Below are 18,667 nucleotides of genomic sequence, written 5' to 3' on the forward strand. Positions count from 1 at the left end.
CAGAGACTCACTATGTTACCTAGCACAGTGACTAAAAGCCTGAAAACAAACCTTCCAGCTCAGTGAGCAAACTTACAGCCTGAACTATTCCATTTTTCCAGTTCCTCCATCTCATCTATTCTAACAATAGAAGCATCGACAAGGCAGCCTCCAAAGGGTCCAACTTCTTCCCTGACCAAAGATTCCCCCCACCATGGTTAAGTGGCCTCAGTTACATCTGACCCATCTCCCTCATTTTGGCTCACATCTCCTCTCTTCCCTTCCACCACAGAAATAGGGCCCGCCTCTTCCTCACCCATCATTTTACCAGCATCCATATTTAAAGGATAATTAGTCACTATTTCTGAAAGTGTACCAATACCAAAAGAGGGAACTCCACTAAGCTTTCAACCTGAAAAACATTCGCTGCTCCCTACCCCTCAACCATCTTTATGCCATGCTGCTACTGTCCCTTTAAGTCGGTTCCACCACATCAAACACCTTTTGAAATCCCATGTACAAAGGTTGCCCTCCAACTCAAAACTTCAGCAAATTCATTGGACACAGTTTTCCCTTAATAAATCTGTACTGTCTCTTCCAAATCAACTGATATTTTTGCATGACTACAAATGTTATCCCAATAAATAGATTCTGAGCTTCCCAACAATGTTAATAAACCAACCGGCATGTAATTCATGGGGTGATCTTTTCTAAAAAAAAGTGTTTGCAATTCCCCAGCACCATCTCCATGTTCAGAGAAGATTGAAAGATTATTGAAATCGCCTCTGAAAAGTTCCACTTCCACTTTCTTGAACTCCTCGCTATGCATCTCAGACTCTGTCTTCTCAACCTGAACTACTGACAGCTTATGCAATACCTGATCAATTTTAAACCCTTCCAGTGACAGAATTTACACTAGGCAATATGTACCTGATTGAATAACACAAATGTGAAATATTCATTTAATACCTCTGCCATGCCTCTTGTGTTTAATTCTTTTTCTGGTTACTAATCAGTCAAAAAAATCTTAAAACTGAGTAGAAGGCAGCCTCTTTAGGCCTGCACCAGTTCTATTACCTAGTGCAAACCCCCTTTCTTTTCCCATATCTTTGAACACCAATTCTGTTCAAATAATCACCCAATGCACTCGTATGCCTCAAATGAACCTGCCCCCACCACATTTCCAGGCATTGCATTCCGGACCCTAACTACAAACTGTGAACAAGTTTTTCCACTCATCACTTTAAATCTATGCCATACACCTTTACAACCATTTTACTATTGATGTATTTACATAAACTTTGGAATCGCTTTTGATGTTAGCTGCCAGTCTTTTTGCATAATCCCTTTTTGCTTCGTCACCTCCATCTGAACTTTCTATATTCAAGTTGGTTCTCAATTGTTTACTACCTGATTTTCTTTGGTAACTTAACTTCAATCTCATTTATAATGCAGGGAACCCTTACCCTTCCCTTTGGGAAACTACCTTGAATACCAATAGCTTTTCTCCGCATCAAGTTTTAGTTCCAATTCCATTCTCTTCCCTTCCCCTGCCGACCGAGGTCAGTTCTTTGCTTGTCAATTGTCATCCTAAACCTTAGGATACAATGATCACGGACCCCTAATTATTCCTCACTGTCACGTGATCTACTTGGCCCATCACATTTTCCAGGTTTAGCAGTGTCTTCTTCCTTGGATTGGACACACCACTACATTCTCTTGAACACAATCCAGGAATGCTTATCCCATTAAACTCTTCTATTACATAGAGTGGTAACTAACATTTCCCACAACCACTATGACAACTCTAACTTTGTTGCAGATTTGTGCCTCACAATCCTTAATGGTAGAGACCTGGAGAATGCATCAAGCCATGTACTTAACATCCTTAAACTTAGCACGTGTCAATGCGAATCAACTATTGAACAGAGTCTTCCTCCAATTTGTAATGTCCTACTTAAACAAAAACACCACTTCCTTGTTGGCTTTCTTCCAAGCAAATATCTCATAACCAAAGATATTTAACATACAGAACACCCAATTTCCCCAAAAGCTGGGTCTCCATTATCGCCACGTCATAATCTTACCGTGGCAATCTGTACCTGCAAAACAAGCACGTTCATCTATGCACACTATAAATGATTGAGAATTTGATACATTCTGCCTTATTCTATTCAACCTATTAGCATATTTTTCTCAATTTTAGCACTGTCTCAAGGTGCAACATTCCAATATTCTCTCCTGGTTCCCCACACTCTGCTAAGTTAATTTAAATCCTCCCAGTTCCTCCAACCAGAAAAAAAAAAGAAAAATGATAGCCTCACTGTGGGTCACTTGCTGATATTTCAATCGTGTGGTAACGTTTATTAATGAAGTCATAAAGGTTCCATAATTAACCTATTGGACAAAAGATAAAATTCACTGTAGCATCAAGCCACACACATTGGGATCAGCTGACTAGTAAAAATCATACCATTCAGCTAACACTTAAACACTGCAAGCCTAAACTGAAAAGCTCCTTATAGTAAGACAACTACCGGAGAGACTGAGTAGAAGTCCCTCCAGCTGTGATGCCATCCAACATCAAACAGGTTAATATTGGTCATCTTGATAGGGACTGCATGCCTAATGAAACATCAGCAATAATAGAAGCTCGATGAAACTTGATACATTATAAATCTTGAAAACCAATTCTATAACTCAGTTTCTTAAAGAGTGCAGAAACACAGGATAAGACAACTTCATTCAGGAACTCAGAGGATATGAACCATGACAGTCAGGAAATGGAGCAACCCATTAACATACAGATTAATTGCAAAAGCCATAATTGGTTTATTATCCATCCAGCTATTTTGGAAATTTAACATGTTTCACACAAACCGAACACTTTCGTTATCCCTCCTTACTCCAATGTTTTGACTTAAACACGATGTTGTCAGATTGTCCACATTTTAAACATCACCACTTAATAGCTATACTTGCCTTGGGTGGTTTGAAAGGGTAGTCTGTAGGAAAGTGAATTGTCAAGAAAAAGACTCCACCCTGATATGGACTATCATTCTGTTGAGAAAGAAATGAAAATTAATTTCACAATCCTTTAATAATAAACATCTGTGTACCAAACTTTGAATCAATACTCACAGGTCCCATGATTGTGGCTTGCCAGTGAAACACTAAGAAGAAAGAAATACTGGCCATTAGTATGAAATGTAAATCACTTTGGATTGTTGCATGCTCCATTAGCCAATACAGAGGGTTAAAGGAAAACAATAGTTTTGTTTTCAAGTCAATGTTTAGTTTAAAGATTGGATAATAAAATGCACACCACACATTACTGAAAGGTGCCATTACTTGGGATGTCAATATACATTAAATCGAACTTTGCACATTTTCTAAATGGTAGCCAGTCATGTACCCAAAAGAAACATCATTTATCGTCATTCAACTAAATAGGTATTAGCAAATAGTTTTCACAGCAATATCCATTATATGTTGCTATTGAGATTGTGAATCCATTCAGAATGGAAACAGTTAATTGTTCAAGAACAAAACCTTAAAAAACACTAAAGCCCAACCAGGCAAACTCACTAGTAAGCAGGACATGATTACTCGACACTCCCAAAAGTGGATCAAACTGACCAGTCAGAATTAAATATAATCAGCACAAATATAGAAAGCTTCAGATAAACTAGAACAAAACCACAAAATAATAATGCCAATACCTATTTTCAAATGTTCCAACTAATCTTCCAAAGATAACAGTTTTGGCTAGAACTAGAGTATTGGCCAAATCTGGTAACCACACTTTCGAAAAGACAACTACCTTAAGAGGATGCAGAGATTTATTGGAAAGGACAAGGAATATTTTGTAGCTGCAAAGTTAGTTTGGAGCAACTGGGAGTTGTTCGCCTTGCACCAAAGGAGATTAAGGGAAGATTTCATCAAAGTCTACTAGGTTATGACAGGTTTAGACAAAGATAGGTGGAAGTTAATGTCAGAAAGACGAGGAGAAAAGATTAAGGGTTGGGACAAGAGACGCAGTTGGAACTTGAGGAAAAATTGTTTTACTCAGTCTTAAGTCTTAATATCTAGAAATATTTGCTCAGGAAGTTCAAAATTATAATTTTCCAAAGGAAATTGAAAGATGCTTGAGGAAAATAGATGAGACCTGTCGATGTCTGTTTTCTCTCCACCTGCAGCATGACTATGAACAGAAATGATACTGAATAAGGATGTCATTTCCTCATTCTATAAATTCCACAAAAAAAGTAGCCAATCAAAGCCGCAAAAAAATCTAATACCGCTGCCAAAATCCTTTTCATAATTGCGTTACGCATTTCTATGTACGAGATACTGCTTACTGAAGTAATGATGATACTGCTTCGTTTAAAATTAGAGACTAAGTATGCCTTGCCTCAGTGCCAGAACAACACCAGGAATCCTGCTTAAAATTGTTGAGAAATTATTTAAAAAATGAAATATATTTATGGAATGAGCAAAGCTAAACCATTTTTATGGCACAAATTAAGTGAGAATGTCAATGTGCGATTTTGTGAAGACATGCAAGCCATTCAACACCAGAATGCTATTTTTTGAAAGCCAATATTCTACCCAGAGCATGAAAACTATTAAAGAGGATAGAAATGAACCTTCTACAGCTTACACCTATGAGGTTCCTTCCGTGTAGATGGAACAATCTGTGATCTTTCCTCGTGGATTAAGTGTTCACTGTGTAGTAGCTTTTTGGTTTGTGCACAAGTATAGCAAAGTCCCTTGGTGGTGCAACTTGCTGCAGTTTTTCTCCATTTAAATAATGTTTAATTTTCTTGTTCTCCCTTCCAAAACAACTTATTTTTCCACATTATAATCCATTTACCAACTGCTTGCCTACTTAATTGACCTGTCAACATCTCTCTGTAAAACTGCATCCTTCTTTCAGCCTTCCTTCCCATTTAATTTTTGCGTCGTCAGCAAATTTGGCTCAAATACATTTATTGCATCCTCCAATGTAAACAGTTGCAGTCCTAACGTTGATTCCTGTGGAATCCTACTGGTCACAGGTCACAAACTGAAAAAGAACCCCTTAATCCCAACTGCTTTTTCTTGCCCATTAGCCAATTTTTTAATGCATGCCTGTATACGACCTCCAACATCGTGGGCTCTTAGAATCATAAATCTGTAGAGCACGGAAACAGACTCTTCGGTGCCAATTAGATACCCTAAATTAATCTAGTTCCATTTACCAGCATTTGGCCCATATGCTTCTCAACACTTCCCATTCAAGTACCCATCCAGATTACTTTTATTTTTTTTTAAACTGTACCCACCTTCACCACTTTCTGACACCTCATTCCATCCATGCAGCCCTGAGAAAAAGTTGCCCCTTATGTTCTATTTAAATCTTTCCCTTCTCATCTTAAGCCTATACCTTCTAGTTTTGGACTCTTAGGAAAAAGGCCTTGGCTATTCATCCTATCCACCCCCCTCAATTTTATAAACCTCTAAGACGTTCACTGCCTCCAACACCCCAGGGTAAGCAACCCCAGCCTATTCACCCTCTCTTGATAGTTTAAATCCTCCAACCCTGACAACATCCTTGTAAATCTTGTACGAACCCTTTCAAGTGTCACAACATCTTTCTTATATTAGGGTGACCAGAATTAAATGCAGTATTCCAAAAGTGGCCTCACCAATGTCCTGTACAGCTACAACATGATCTCCCAACTCTGATATTCAATTCACTGACTAATAAAGGGAAGCGTATCAAATGCCTTCTTCACTACCCTGTCTACCTGGTGTGGTGCCTTCTTTAACCGCTGCAGTCCACGTGCTGTGGGTTGACCCATAGTGCCATTAGAGAGGGAACTCCAGGATTTTGACCCAGGAACGATGATCTATTCCCAAGTCAGGATGGTGAATGGCTTGGAGGGGAACTTGAAGGTGGAGGTGTTCCCATACATCAACTACCCTTATCTTTCACGATGAAGGGGTCGTAGGTTTGGAAGGTACTATCTGAGGATCTTTGGTGAATTTCTGCAATGCATTTTGTAGACAGTACATACTGATACCACTAAGCACTGGTGGTGGAGGGAGTGGATGCTTGTAGATGTTGTGTCAATCAAGTGGGCTGCTTTGCCTGCATAGTGTCACGTTTGGGTGTTGTGAGGGCTGCACTCACCCAGACAAGTGAGGAGCATTCCATCCCACTCCCTGCTTGTGCCTTGGAGATAATGGACAGGCTTTGTGGGGTCAAGTGAGTTATGTGTTGCAGTACTCCTAGTTTCTGACCTGTTCTCGTGGCCACTGTGTTTATGTGATGAATCCAGTTCAGTTTGATGGTCTACATTAACACCTAATAATGTTGGTGATTCAGTGATGGCAACACTGTTGAATGCAGAGGGATTGTGGTTAGATTGTCTCTTAGTTGTGGTCATAGCCTGGGACTTGTGTGGCACAAACGTTACTTTCAAATTGTCAGTCCAAGCCTGGTTATTGTCCCTATCTTGTTGCATTCAAAGATGGGACTGTTTCAGTATCTGAGGAGTCATGAATGGTGATCATCCCTACTTCTGAACTTATGATGGAGGGAAGGTCATTGATGAAGCAGCTGAAGACAGTTGGGCCACGGACACTACCCATAGGAACTCCTGCAGAGATGTCCTGGAGACAAGATGGCTGACCTCCAATAACCACAAACATCTTCATATATGAAAGGAATAATTCCAACCCCTGGAGAGTTTTGTCCCTGATACCCACTGCTTCCAGTTCTGCTAGGGTCCCTTGATGCCACACTCTGCTGAATGCAGCTTTGATGCCAAGGGTTGTCACTCTCACCTCGCCTCTGGAATTTAGCTCTTTCGTCCATGTTTGAACCAGGGCTGCAATGAGGTCTGGAGCGGAGTGGCCCTGGTGGAACCCAAACTGGGCATCACTGAGCAAGTGTTGCTTGATAGCACTGTGGATGACACCTTTCTTCACTGATGAATGAGAATAAACTGATGGGGCAGTAATCGGACAGGTTGGATTTGTCCTGCTTTGTATTGAATGATATTGAATGTCCTTGGGTAATTTTCCACATTGTCAGGTAGACACCAGTGTTGCAACTATACTGGAACAGTTTGGCTAGGGGAGCATATTCCGTATGATCTAACCTTGGCAACCAGTTTCCAATGCAAAATCTTGTAGAATGCCTTGAAGATCACATGGACAACTTTCATCGCTCTGCCTTCAATCTTGTTTGTCACTTCTCAAAAAACTCCAGTTAGTGAGACAATTCCCCACACACAATCGTTCCCTGCCTTTCCAAATGCATGTAAAACCTATCATTCAGAATCCCCTCCCAACAACTTGCCCATCACTGACATCAGGCTCACCAGTCTGTAGTTCCCTGGCTTTTCCTTACCACCCTTCTTAAATAATGGCAAATCAGCCAACCTCCAGTCTCCAGCTGCTCACCTGTGGCTATCAATAAAACAAATATCTCAGCAAGGGACCAGCAATCACTTCTCTAGCTTCCCATGAAATTCAAAGATACACCTGATTAGGTCCCAGGGATTCATTCACCTTTATGCATTTTAAGATATCCACCAACTGCACCTCTGTAATTTGGACACTTTTCAAGATATCACTATTTATTCCACCAAGTTCTCTACCTTCCAAATCTTTTTCCACTGTAAAAACTTTTGCAAAATACTTATTTATTATCTCACCCATCTCCTGCAGTTCCATAGAGACAGTCCTATTGATCTGTAAGTGTCCCTATTCACTCCCTAGTTACTCTTTTGTACTTCATGTATTTGTAGAATTTCTTTGGATTCTCCTTAACACGAGTTGCCAGAACTATCTCTTGTCCTCTCCCAATTTACCTTGAGTATACTCCTCCTGTCCTTGCCTCCTTTAGGGATTCAATCAATCCCAACTGTCTATACTTGACATATGCGTCCTCCTTCCTAATGACATATCTGTTTGTGAGGTACCTTGTCAAACACCTTCCGGAAATATGAATAAAACACACCTATTGGGTCCCCTCTCTCCATTCTGGTGGAGCCTTCCTTGAAGAACACCAATAAATTAATCAGACAACTTCCCAACTTTTTATTCAAAGAGAAATTGTATTGCAGATGGTGAGGCCACACTTGGAGTGTTGTGTTCGTTTTGGTAACCTTGATATAGGTAGGATGTTATTAAGCTGGAAAGGGTGCAGGAAAAATTTAAAAGGATGCTGCCAGGACTGGACGATGAGTTATAGGGAGAGGTGGACAACCTAGGAATTTTTTCTTTACAGCGTAGGAGACCGAGGGGGTATCTTATAGAAGTGCGTAAGATGAGAGGCATGGATAGAATGTTTGCCCCCCCCCAGGGTTGGGGAATTGAGGACTAGAGGGTGTCCGTTTAAGTTTAGAGGGGGAAGAATAAAATGGAATCTGAGGGGTAACTTTTTTTTAAAAACATAGAGGGTGTTATGCATATGGAATAAGTTGGCAACAGAGGTGGTTGAGGTGGGTCCATTAGCAACATTTAAAAGGCATTTGTACAAATACATGGACAGGCAAGGTTTGCAAGGCCATGAGCTAATTGCAGGGAAACGGAGTTACAGTGGATGGACATTTTGTTTGGCATGGACCAGTTTAGGCCAAAAGGCCTGTCTCCGTGCAGCAGAACTCTTGACGCCATGCTGAGTCTGCTTGACTAAATCAGGATTTCCAAATAATCTGCTATTACTTCCTTAATATTTGATTCCAACACTTTTCCAATAAACGTTTGGCTAATTGACCTACAGTTAATTTGCTTTTTGCATCCTTCTCTTTTGAATTCAGTTGTCTTACTGACAGTTTTCCAAACCTCAAGTATTTTGCCAATATCTAAGGATTTTTGGAAAACTATTGCTTGCAATTCAAGTACATCTTTCCTTAAAGATGAAATTACTACTGTGCATAATATTCCTGGCATGATCATCCCAAAACCTGAGACAACTGTGACAAGATTCATTCTTGTTCTTCATTCTTCTTGCAATAAAGACGAGCATGTCGTGCACTGCAATTGCTTGCTCTATCTGCACCCTAATTTGTGTTCCATCTACAAATAGCCCTTAATTCCTTGTGACATCAAGAATTTATCAATCTCTGCCTTGAAGACATTTAGCGTCCCGGCCTCCACTGCACTCCGCGGCAATGAATTCCACAGGCCCACCACTCTCTGGCTGAAGAAATCTCTCCGCATTTCTGTTCTGAATTGACCCCCTCTAATTCTAAGACTGTGTCCACGGGTCCTAGTCTCCTCGCCTAACGGAAACAATTTCCTAACGTCCACCCTTCCCAAGCCATGTATTACCTTGTAAGTTTCTATTAAATCTCCCCTTAATCTTCTAAACTCCAATGAATACAATCCCAGGATCCTCAGCCGTTCCTCGTATGTTAGACCTACCATTCCAGGGATCATCTGTGTGAATTATTGCTGGACACGCTCCAGTGCCAATATGTCCTTCCTGAGGTGTGGGGACCAAAACTGGACACAGTACCCCAAATGGGGCCTAACCAGAGCTTTATAAAGTCTCAGTAGCACAACGGTGCTTTTATACTCCAACACTCTTGAGATAAGTGACAACATTGCATTCGCTTTCTTAATCATGGACTCAACCTGCATGTTTACCTTTAAAGAATCCTCGACTAGCACTCCCAGATCCCTTTGTACTTTGGCTTTACGAATTTTCTCACCGTTTAGAAAGTAGTCTATGCTTTTATTCTTTTTTCCAAAGTGCAAGACCTCGCACTTGCTCACGTTGAATTCCATCAGCCATTTTCTGGACCAGTCTCCCAAACTGTCTAGATCCTTCTGCAGCCTCCCCACTTCCTCAGTACTACCTGCCTGTCCACCTAACTTCGTATCATCGGCAAACTTCGCTAGAATGCCCCCAGTCCCTTCATCCAGATCATTAATATATAACGTGAACAGCTGCGGCCCCAACACTGAACCCTGCGGGACACCGCTTGTCACCGGCTGCCATTCCGAAAAAGAACTTTTTATCCCAACTCTCTGCCTTCTGTCAGACAGCCAATCCTCAATCCATACCTGTTGCTCACCTCAAACACCATGGGCCCTCACCTTGCTCAGCAGCTTCCCATGTGGCACCTTATCAAAGGCCTTTTGGAAGTCTAGATAGACCATATCCACTGGGTTTCCAAGGTCTAATCTATGTGTCACCTCTTCAAAGAATTCCAACAAATTTGTCAGACATGACCTCCCCTTACTAAATCCATGTTGACTTGTTCTAATCTGCTCTTCCAAGAATTTAGAAACCTCATCCTTAATGATGGATTCTAGAATTTTACCAACAACCGAGGTTAGGCTAATTGGCCTATAATTTTCCGTCTTTTGTCTTGATCCTTTCTTGAACACGGGGGTTACAACAGCGATCTTCAAATCATCCGGGACTTTCCCTGATTCCAGTGATTTTTGAAAGATCTCAACCAATGCCTCCGCTATTTCCTCAGCCACCTCTCTCAGAACTCTAGGGTGTATCCCATCAGGGCCAGGAGATTTATCAATTTTAAGATCTTTTAGCTTTTCTAACACTTTCTCTTTTGTAATGGCAACCATACTCAACTCAGCCCCTTGACTCCCTTTAATTGCTGGGATATTACTCATGTCTTCCACTGTGAAGACTGACGCAAAGTACTTGTTAAGTTCTCCTGCTATTTCCTTATCTCCCATCACTAGGCTTCCAGCATCAGTTTGAAGTGGCCCAATGTCTATTTTTGTCTGTCGTTTGTTTCTTGTGTATTGAAAGAAACTTTTACTATCATTTCTAATATTACTGGCTAGCCTACCTTCATATTTGATCCTCTCCTTCCTTATTTCTCTCTTTGTTATCCTCTGTTTGTTTTTGTAGCCTTCCCAATCTTCTGATTTCCCACTGCTCTTGGCCACTTTATAGGATCTCTCTTTTTCTTTGATATATTTCCTGACTTCCTTTGTCAACCATGGCTGTCTAATCCCTCCCCGGATAATCTTTCTTTTCTTGGGGATGAACCTCTGTACAGTGTCCTCAATTTATACCCACAAACTCCTGCCATTTTTGCTCTACTGTCTTCCCCGCTAGGCTCTGCTTCCAGTTGATTTTTGTCAGTTCCTCTCTCATGCCCTCATAATTACCTTTATTTAACTGTAACACCATTACATCCGATTTTGCCTTCTCTCTCTCAAACTGCAGACTGAACTCTACCATATTATGACTGCTGCTTCCTAAGTGCTCCCTTACTCTAAAGATCTTTTATAAAGTCTGGCTCATTACATAGCACTAAGTCCAGAATGGCCTGCTCCCTTGCGGGCTCCATCACAAACTGTTCCAAAAAGCCATCCTGTAAGCATTCCATGAATTCCCTTTCTTTGGATCCACTGGCAACATTATTTACCCAGTCCACCTGCATATTGAAGTCTCCCATGATCGCTGTGACCTTGCCTTTCTGACATGCCTCCTCTATTTCCCGGTACATGTTGCGCCCCTGGTCCTGACCACTGTTAGGAGGTCTGTACATAACTCCCATTATGGTTTTTTTGCCTTTGTGGTTCCTCAATTCCACCCACACAGACTCTACATCATCCGACACTATGTCATTCAGTGCCATAGATTTAATTTTGTTCTTAACTAACAAGGCAACCCACCCCCTCTGCCCACCTCCCTGTCTTTTCGATAAGTTGAAAATCTTTGGAGGTTAAACTGCCAGTCCTGACCCCCCTGTAACCACGTCTCTGTAATGCCTACCACATCATAATCATTCACTATGATCTGTGCCATTAGTTTATCTGCTTTGTTACGAATGCTACGAGCATTCAAGTGCCTTAATGCTACCATAATCATTACAGACTTTGGAAGTCATAAGATGTCCTAAGTTATCCTTCCTTTTTGCTGCCTTCCCAGGCTGCCTCGAGTTTAAATCCGCCTGCACATATGCTATCCTGTTGCTCATCTTTCCATTTAACTCCACACTCCCTGTCACTTTCACATTCCCTTCCCCTCAACTCAGAAGTTTAAAGTCCTACTAACCACCCTATTTATCCTCTTCGCTAGAACACTGGTTTCAGGTGGAGACTGTCCCAATGGTACAGATCCCCCCGGTTCCAAAACTGATGCCAATGCCCCATGAAGTGGAATCCTTCTTTCCCATAACAATCCCTTAGCCACGTGTTTACTTCCCTAATTTTCTTATCCCTATGCCAACTGGCACGTGGCTCGGGCAGTAATCCGGAGATTATGACCCTTGAGGACCTGTACTTCAATTTCCTTCCTAGAAGGAAATTTGGGTCAGCATGGAGGTGACGGCCTGAATGCTCCTTTTCTGTGCTGTTTCATTTCGATGACTCACTCTCTAAAGAAAACAATTTAAATATAGAAATGCCTAATCTACCCTTGTGCCAATAGTTATGTTCCCACATATTCAATTAATTCCTCAGACATGAAGCTCTTTGGTGCTACACAATGCTAACACTTCGTTCTAGTCATTCCTCGTAACAACAGATTTTGACTTTGCTCATACCGCAGTATTTAGCTGCCAAAGTAGCTTCTACTTTGGGATACTGTCTACATTAGTTTGACAAATATACGCAATAAACCTGCTTGTTAAAATATTTCACTAACTCTTGTAAATATAATTTTCACTGAAGGAAAAAAATTGTGAAGTTACAAAAGTAAAATGTGAACATCCCATTTAAATTCTTTTCACGTGTATAGAATTATTTTCTGATATTATTTATCTTCCAATTTGTACAGAGATAGTAAGCACTGGGTATACAACAGTATTCAGTAAACTATTTGGTCTGGATAAATTTATCATAAAGTTCATCCTAACATGAAAGGCGGGGTGCAATATATCCAGAAATGGAATCAGCCAATGCCATGGGGACAAAATCCAGTCCATATTGTCCAGGCATATGGTTTTTGTTTTAAAAAAAGAATCTGACACTGACTGATGCCAAGTCAAACCACAGTTTTCATAGCAAAGTGACCATGTAGGCTAAATAGCCAAGATTATTAAAAAACTTCTAAACCTTTGGCCAATCTTTAACAGAAAACGCTATTCTTTAGTGGCTGCATTCAAACAGGACCACAGCTGACAGTGACAGGACAAGCACTGACCATGAGGTCACTTATAAACGGTCAGTGATGGGGTTGTTGTGGCACAATGGTAAGTCCCTACATCTGAGCCAGGAGCACTATGTTCAAGTCCCACCTACCAAAGATGTGTGTAATAACACCTTGAACAGACAGATTATAAAATATTTAAACAGTCAGTGAAGAACACCTGATGCAATCATGCCAAAGCTCTTAAGTCTCTTTGATGTTTTCTCTCAGTTGATAGAAACCCAGGTTCCACTTTATATGGAACTCAAAAAACACCCGTGTTATATTAAAAAACACTTCTGATTTTACCATTTCATTTAAAACACTCACTGTCATCTCCAACTGGCCCTGCAGAACACTGTGCTGGAGGATCACGAGCCAAGTCAGCAAGTTCCTGGATTTAAGAAATGAAAACCAAGTCACAGTTGTGAATCAAAGAGTGGCCATTTGGAATGACACATTTGCCCATCACACCATTTCCAACAATATATGCTCCGCAAACTAGTGACTATTTAGCAATGCAAATATATGCACATAATACATAGTGGGCGGCACGGTGGCACATTGGTTAGCACTGCTGCCTCACAGCGCCAGAGACCCGGGTTCAATTCCCGACTTAGGCAACTGACTGTGTGGAGTTTGCACATTCTCCCCGTGTCTGCGTGGGTTTCCTCCGGGTGCTCCGGTTTCCTCCCACAGTCCAAAGATGTGCAGGTCAGGTGAATTGGTCATGCTAAAATTGCCCATAGTGTTAGGTAAAAGGGGTAAATGTAGGGGAATGGGTGGGTTGTGCTTTGGCGGGTCAGTGTAGACTTGTTGGGCCGAAGGGCCTGTTTCCACACTTAGTAATCTAATCTACACCGTTTGTAAATATCCAACTTCTTGGTCACTTTTTAATTGATACCTACTTGGAATTTCATTTAAAAACTAAATTCCTTCAGTGGTGACTTTTTGTTTTCAGAACAGAGGAAAATATACAGGGGAGTCACCCAGGAATTGGCAGTAGGAACTCTGACTCATTAATGTGTTATCAACAAGAGCAGTCTTGGATGTGAGGCACACCAAATTTGTAAATAACACCAATATCACAAAGAAGGATGGTAATGAGCATGTAATTTTACATTTAATGCAGAGAAGTGTGAAGTGACTTTTTGGAAGGAAAATGGAGAGGCAGCATATATTAAATGTTACAATTTTAAGAGCAAATCTACACAAAATTTTGATGGCAGCAGAGCAAGTTGACATGATAAAATGGGATTACTGACATTGAAATGGACACAGCATACAAACACAATGAAGTTGTGCTTAACCTTTAGCAAATCTCTGGTTAAATTTCAATTAGTAGTGTATCCAACGGTGGATGCCACACTTTCAGAAGTATTTTGGAAATAGTGCACAAGAGATTTGAGCAATGTACCAGTGACAAGGGACTTCAGTTACTTGGAGAAACTAGGGGTTGATCTCACAGCAGAGAAAGTTAAAGAGAGATTTAAGAGATACTCAGTTGTAAAGAAGTTTGTTGGAGTAGATCGCAAGACTCTGCTATTCCCAATGAGTTGGAAATTAGAGGGTACACATTTATGATAACTGGTAAAATTGTGAAGAATTCTTTTCTTGCATCAAGGGCGGCACGGTGGCACAGTGGTTAGCACTGCTGCTTCACAGCGCCTGAGACCCGGGTTCAATTCCCGACTCAGGCGACAGACTGTGTGGAGTTTGCACGTTCTCCCTGTGTCTGCATGGGTTTCCTCCGGGTGCTCCGGTTTCCTCCCACAGTCCAAAGATGTGCGGGTCAGGTGAATTGGCCATGCTAAATTGCCCGTAGTGTTAGGTAAGGGGTAAATGTAGGGGTATGGGTGGGTTGCGCTTCGGCGGGTCGGTGTGGACTTGTTGGGCCGAAGGGCCTGTTTCCACACTGTAAGTCTAATCTAATCTAAAGTTTTGATTTGGACTCTGCTGTTTGAAAAGATGATACAAGTGCATTGTACAATGATTTGCAAAAAGGAGTTGTATATATTCTTAAAGGGGCAGAAATTAGAGCTAAAGAACTGGTGAATAGTCTTCACTGGAGAAAGCAAAGACTGCAGCTGCTGGAGATCAGAGTCGAAGAGTGTGGCACCGGAAAAGCACAGACGGATAGGCAGCATCCGAAGAGCAGGAGAGTCAATTTTTTGAACAAAAGCTCATCAGTAATGAGGCTAGTGGCCTAAAGGAGCTGAAAGATGATTGCGGATGTGGGGCTGGGGACAAGGTAGTTGGGAATACAATAGATGAAGGTGATAGGTCAGAGAGGAGGGCAGAGCAGATAGATGGGGAGGAAAACAGACAGGTGAGACAGTTCAAGAGGGTGGTGGCAATTAGAAAGCTTGGATCTGGGATAAGGCAGGGGAGGGATATGAGGAAACTGGTGAAATTGACATTGATTCCATGTGTTTGGAGGGACCCAAGGGGGGGGGGGGCAGGAGGGGGAAGAGGGGTGGGGGGGGAAGAGGGGTGGGGGGGGAAAGAGGGGTGGGGGGGGGAAGAGGGGTGGGGGGGGGAAGAGGGGTGGGGGGGGAAGAGGGGTGGGGGGGAGGGTGGGACTGGATGGTGGGGGGGAGGGTGGGACTGGATGGTGGGTGGGATGGGGGAATTGGGACTGGGGGGTGGGGGGGAATTGGGACTGGGGGGTGGGGGGGAATTGGGACTGGGGGGTGGGGAAGTGTGATGGGGGTGTGCATGGGGCTGGGTGGACAGTCCAGTCTCTCGATCCCGCCCCACCTGAGGTCTCTCTCTCTCTCTCCGGTTACACTGGGGGGATTGAGGGGTGGGGGGGGTGTGAGAGGGGTGGGGGGGGTGTGAGAGGGGGGGGGGGGGTGTGAGAGGGGTGGGGGGGGTGTGAGAGGGGTGGGGGGGGTGTGAGAGGGGTGGGGGGGTGTGAGAGGGGTGGGGGGGGTGTGAGAGGGGTGGGGGGGGTGTGAGAGGGGTGGGGGGGTGTGAGGGGGGTGTGAGAGGGGGGGGGGTGTGAGAGGGGTGGGGGGGGTGTGAGAGGGGTGGGGGGGGGGGGTGTGAGAGGGGTGGGGGGGGGTGTGAGAGGGGTGGGGGGGGTGTGAGAGGGGTGGGGGGGGTGTGAGAGGGGTGGGGGGGGTGTGAGAGGGGTGGGGGGGGGTGTGAGAGGGGTGGGGGGGGGTGTGAGAGGGGTGGGGGGGTGTGAGGGGTGGGGGGGTGTGAGGGGGGGGGGGGTGTGAGGGGTGGGGGGGGTGAGAGGGGGTGGGGGGGTGTGGGGGGTGGGGGGGGGTGTGAGGGGTGGGGGGTGTGTGTGAGGGGTGGGGGGGGTGAGGGAGGGTGGTGTGTGTGAGGGGTGGTGGTGTGTGTGAGGGGTGGTGTGTGTGAGGGGTGGTGGGGGTGTGAGGGGTGGGGGTGGGGGGGTGAGGGGTGGGAGGGGGTGTGAGGGGGGGGGGGGTGTGAGGGGTGGGGGGGGTGTGTGAGGGGTGGGGGGGGTGTGTGAGGGGTGGTGGGGTTGTGAGGGGTGGTGGGGGTGTGAGGGGTGGTGGGGGTGTGAGGGGTGAGGGGTGGGGGGGGGTGAGGGGTGGGAGGGGGTGTGAGGGGTGTGGGGGGTGTGAGAGGGGTGTGGGGGGTGTGGGGGGGGATGTGAGGGGTGGGGGGGATGTGAGGGGTGGGGGGGATGTGAGGGGTGGTGTGTGTGAGGGGTGGTGGGTGTGTGAGGGGTGGTGGGGGTGTGAGGGGTGGTGGGGGTGTGAGGGGTGGTGGGGGTGTGAGGGGTGGTGGGGGTGTGAGGGGTGGTGGGGGTGTGAGGGGTGTGGGGGATGTGAGGGGTGGGGGGTGGGGTGTGAGGGGTGAGGGGTGGGGGGGGTGTGAGGGGTGGGGAGGGTGTGAGGGGTGGGGGGGGTGTGTGAGGGGTGGGGGGGGTGTGTGAGGGGTGGGGGGGTGTGTGGGGGTAGGGGGGTGTGAGGGGTGGGGGGGGTGTGAGGGGGGGGGGGTGGGGGGGGTGTGAGGGGTGGGGGGGGTGTGAGGGGTGGGGGGGTGTGAGGGGTGGGGGGGGGGATGTGAGGGGTGGGGGGGGTGTGAGGGGTGGGGGGGGGTGTGAGGGGTAGGGGGGGTGTGAGGGGTGGGGGGGGATGTGAGGGGTGGGGGTGTGTGTGAGGGGTGAGGGTGTGTGTGAGGGGTGAGGGGTGGGGGTGTGTGTGAGGGGTGAGGGGTGAGGGGTGGGGGGGGATGTGAGGGGTGGGGGGGGATGTGAGGGGTGGGGGGGGTGTGAGGGGTGTGAGGGGTAGGGGGGGTGTGAGGGGTGGGGGGGGATGTGAGGGGTGGGGGTGTGTGTGAGGGGTGAGGGGTGGGGGTGTGTGTGAGGGGTGAGGGGTGGGGGTGTGTGTGAGGGGTGAGGGGTGAGGGGTGGGGGGGGATGTGAGGGGTGGGGGGGGGATGTGAGGGGTGGGGGGGGTGTGGGGGGGGGTGGGGTGGGGGGTGTGAGGGGTGGGGGGGGTGTGAGGGGTGGGGGGGGATGTGAGGGGTGGGGGTGTGTGTGAGGGGTGAGGGGTGGGGGTGTGTGTGAGGGGTGAGGGGTGGGGGTGTGTGTGAGGGGTGAGGGGTGGGGGGTGGGGGGCGGGTTCCGCGCCTGGGCTCCTCTCTCTCTCTCCCGTTTCCAGACCAGGCGCAAGAACCAGCTAAACCCGGGAGAGGCCCTACATCGCTCCGTTACCTTGTTAATCCGCTTCAACGCCATCCCGCGGGCGGGCGGGCTGTCCGGCCTCAGCCGCTGGGATGGGACAGTTGGTAAGGCGGGAGACTGTGAGCAGATGGCGGTTTGTTGCTGTTGTCCGGCTCTGTCCCGGCGGCTGGGCCCCGGCTCGGGATCCGCTACGTCTAGCGGCTGCTCGCCACAAGATGGCCGCCACCGGAACTACATTCCCCCGCCCCCACGGTCACAAATCACTTCGCTCCCGCCCTCATCACCGCCCGGGAAAGAGTCCGCGAAACCGAGTGTTGAGGCAGGGCGGAAGGCTACAGCAGCTGGACGGATAGTGCCATAGGACATTTCGCGAGACGAGCAGCGCCCGCTCCTCCCGTCAATTGTAGCCATGCGCGGCCCCGAGCCGCGGGTTCATGACCCGGGAGTGAGCTGCGTGCACGCGGCTGTGTCTCCCTCCAGTGCTGCAGCATTGAGCCTTCACTGAGTTTGCGCAGACCATGCCTCTGTCCAAGTCTCTCAGAGCTGGCGGGTAGCTGGGCCACAGGAAGGTAAACACGTCCCAATATGGGAACACAAATAGAAATTGCTGGAAAAGCTCAGCAGCTCTGGCAGCACCGGTGGAGAGAAATCAAAATTAACGCTTTTGGCTATTCCTATATCTGATAGAATGTCCATTTCTTTTGAGTTAAAATCCCACAACACCAGGCTATAGTCCAACAGGTTTAATTGGAAGCACAGTAGCTTTCAGAGCGCTGCTCCTTCATCAGGTGACAGTGGAGGGCTCAATCATAACACAGAATTTATAGCAAAAATTTACAGTTGATGTAACTAAAATGAAAAATACCTTGATTGTTTGTTGAGTCTTTCATCTGTTCTAATGC

At 45.7% G+C, this 18,667-nt stretch overlaps 1 protein-coding gene across 2 annotated transcripts in view; it reads right to left on the reverse strand.

Annotated features, from left to right (window-relative positions):
* Positions 1 to 18,024, reverse strand: part of LOC132833457 (ubiquitin-conjugating enzyme E2 D3) — a 31,482-nt gene extending 13,458 nt beyond the window's left edge. The window contains exons 1-4 of one of the 2 annotated variants that reach the window (XM_060851768.1): positions 17,796 to 18,024; positions 13,427 to 13,490; positions 3,121 to 3,152; positions 2,962 to 3,039 (exon numbers count right to left, since the gene is read on the reverse strand). In XM_060851768.1, coding sequence (XP_060707751.1) covers positions 2,962 to 3,039; positions 3,121 to 3,152; positions 13,427 to 13,490; positions 17,796 to 17,819 — 198 coding nt within the window. In that variant the 5' untranslated portion in view covers positions 17,820 to 18,024. Of the gene's footprint in view, positions 1 to 2,961; positions 3,040 to 3,120; positions 3,170 to 13,426; positions 13,491 to 17,795 lie in introns of those variants that run through there. The other variant, XM_060851770.1, reaches the window with a different exon arrangement.
* Positions 18,025 to 18,667: the final 643 nt, after the last annotated feature.

Source organism: Hemiscyllium ocellatum, chromosome 36 (genome assembly GCF_020745735.1).
Source record: "Hemiscyllium ocellatum isolate sHemOce1 chromosome 36, sHemOce1.pat.X.cur, whole genome shotgun sequence".
NCBI classification, from domain to species: Eukaryota; Metazoa; Chordata; class Chondrichthyes; order Orectolobiformes; family Hemiscylliidae; genus Hemiscyllium; species Hemiscyllium ocellatum.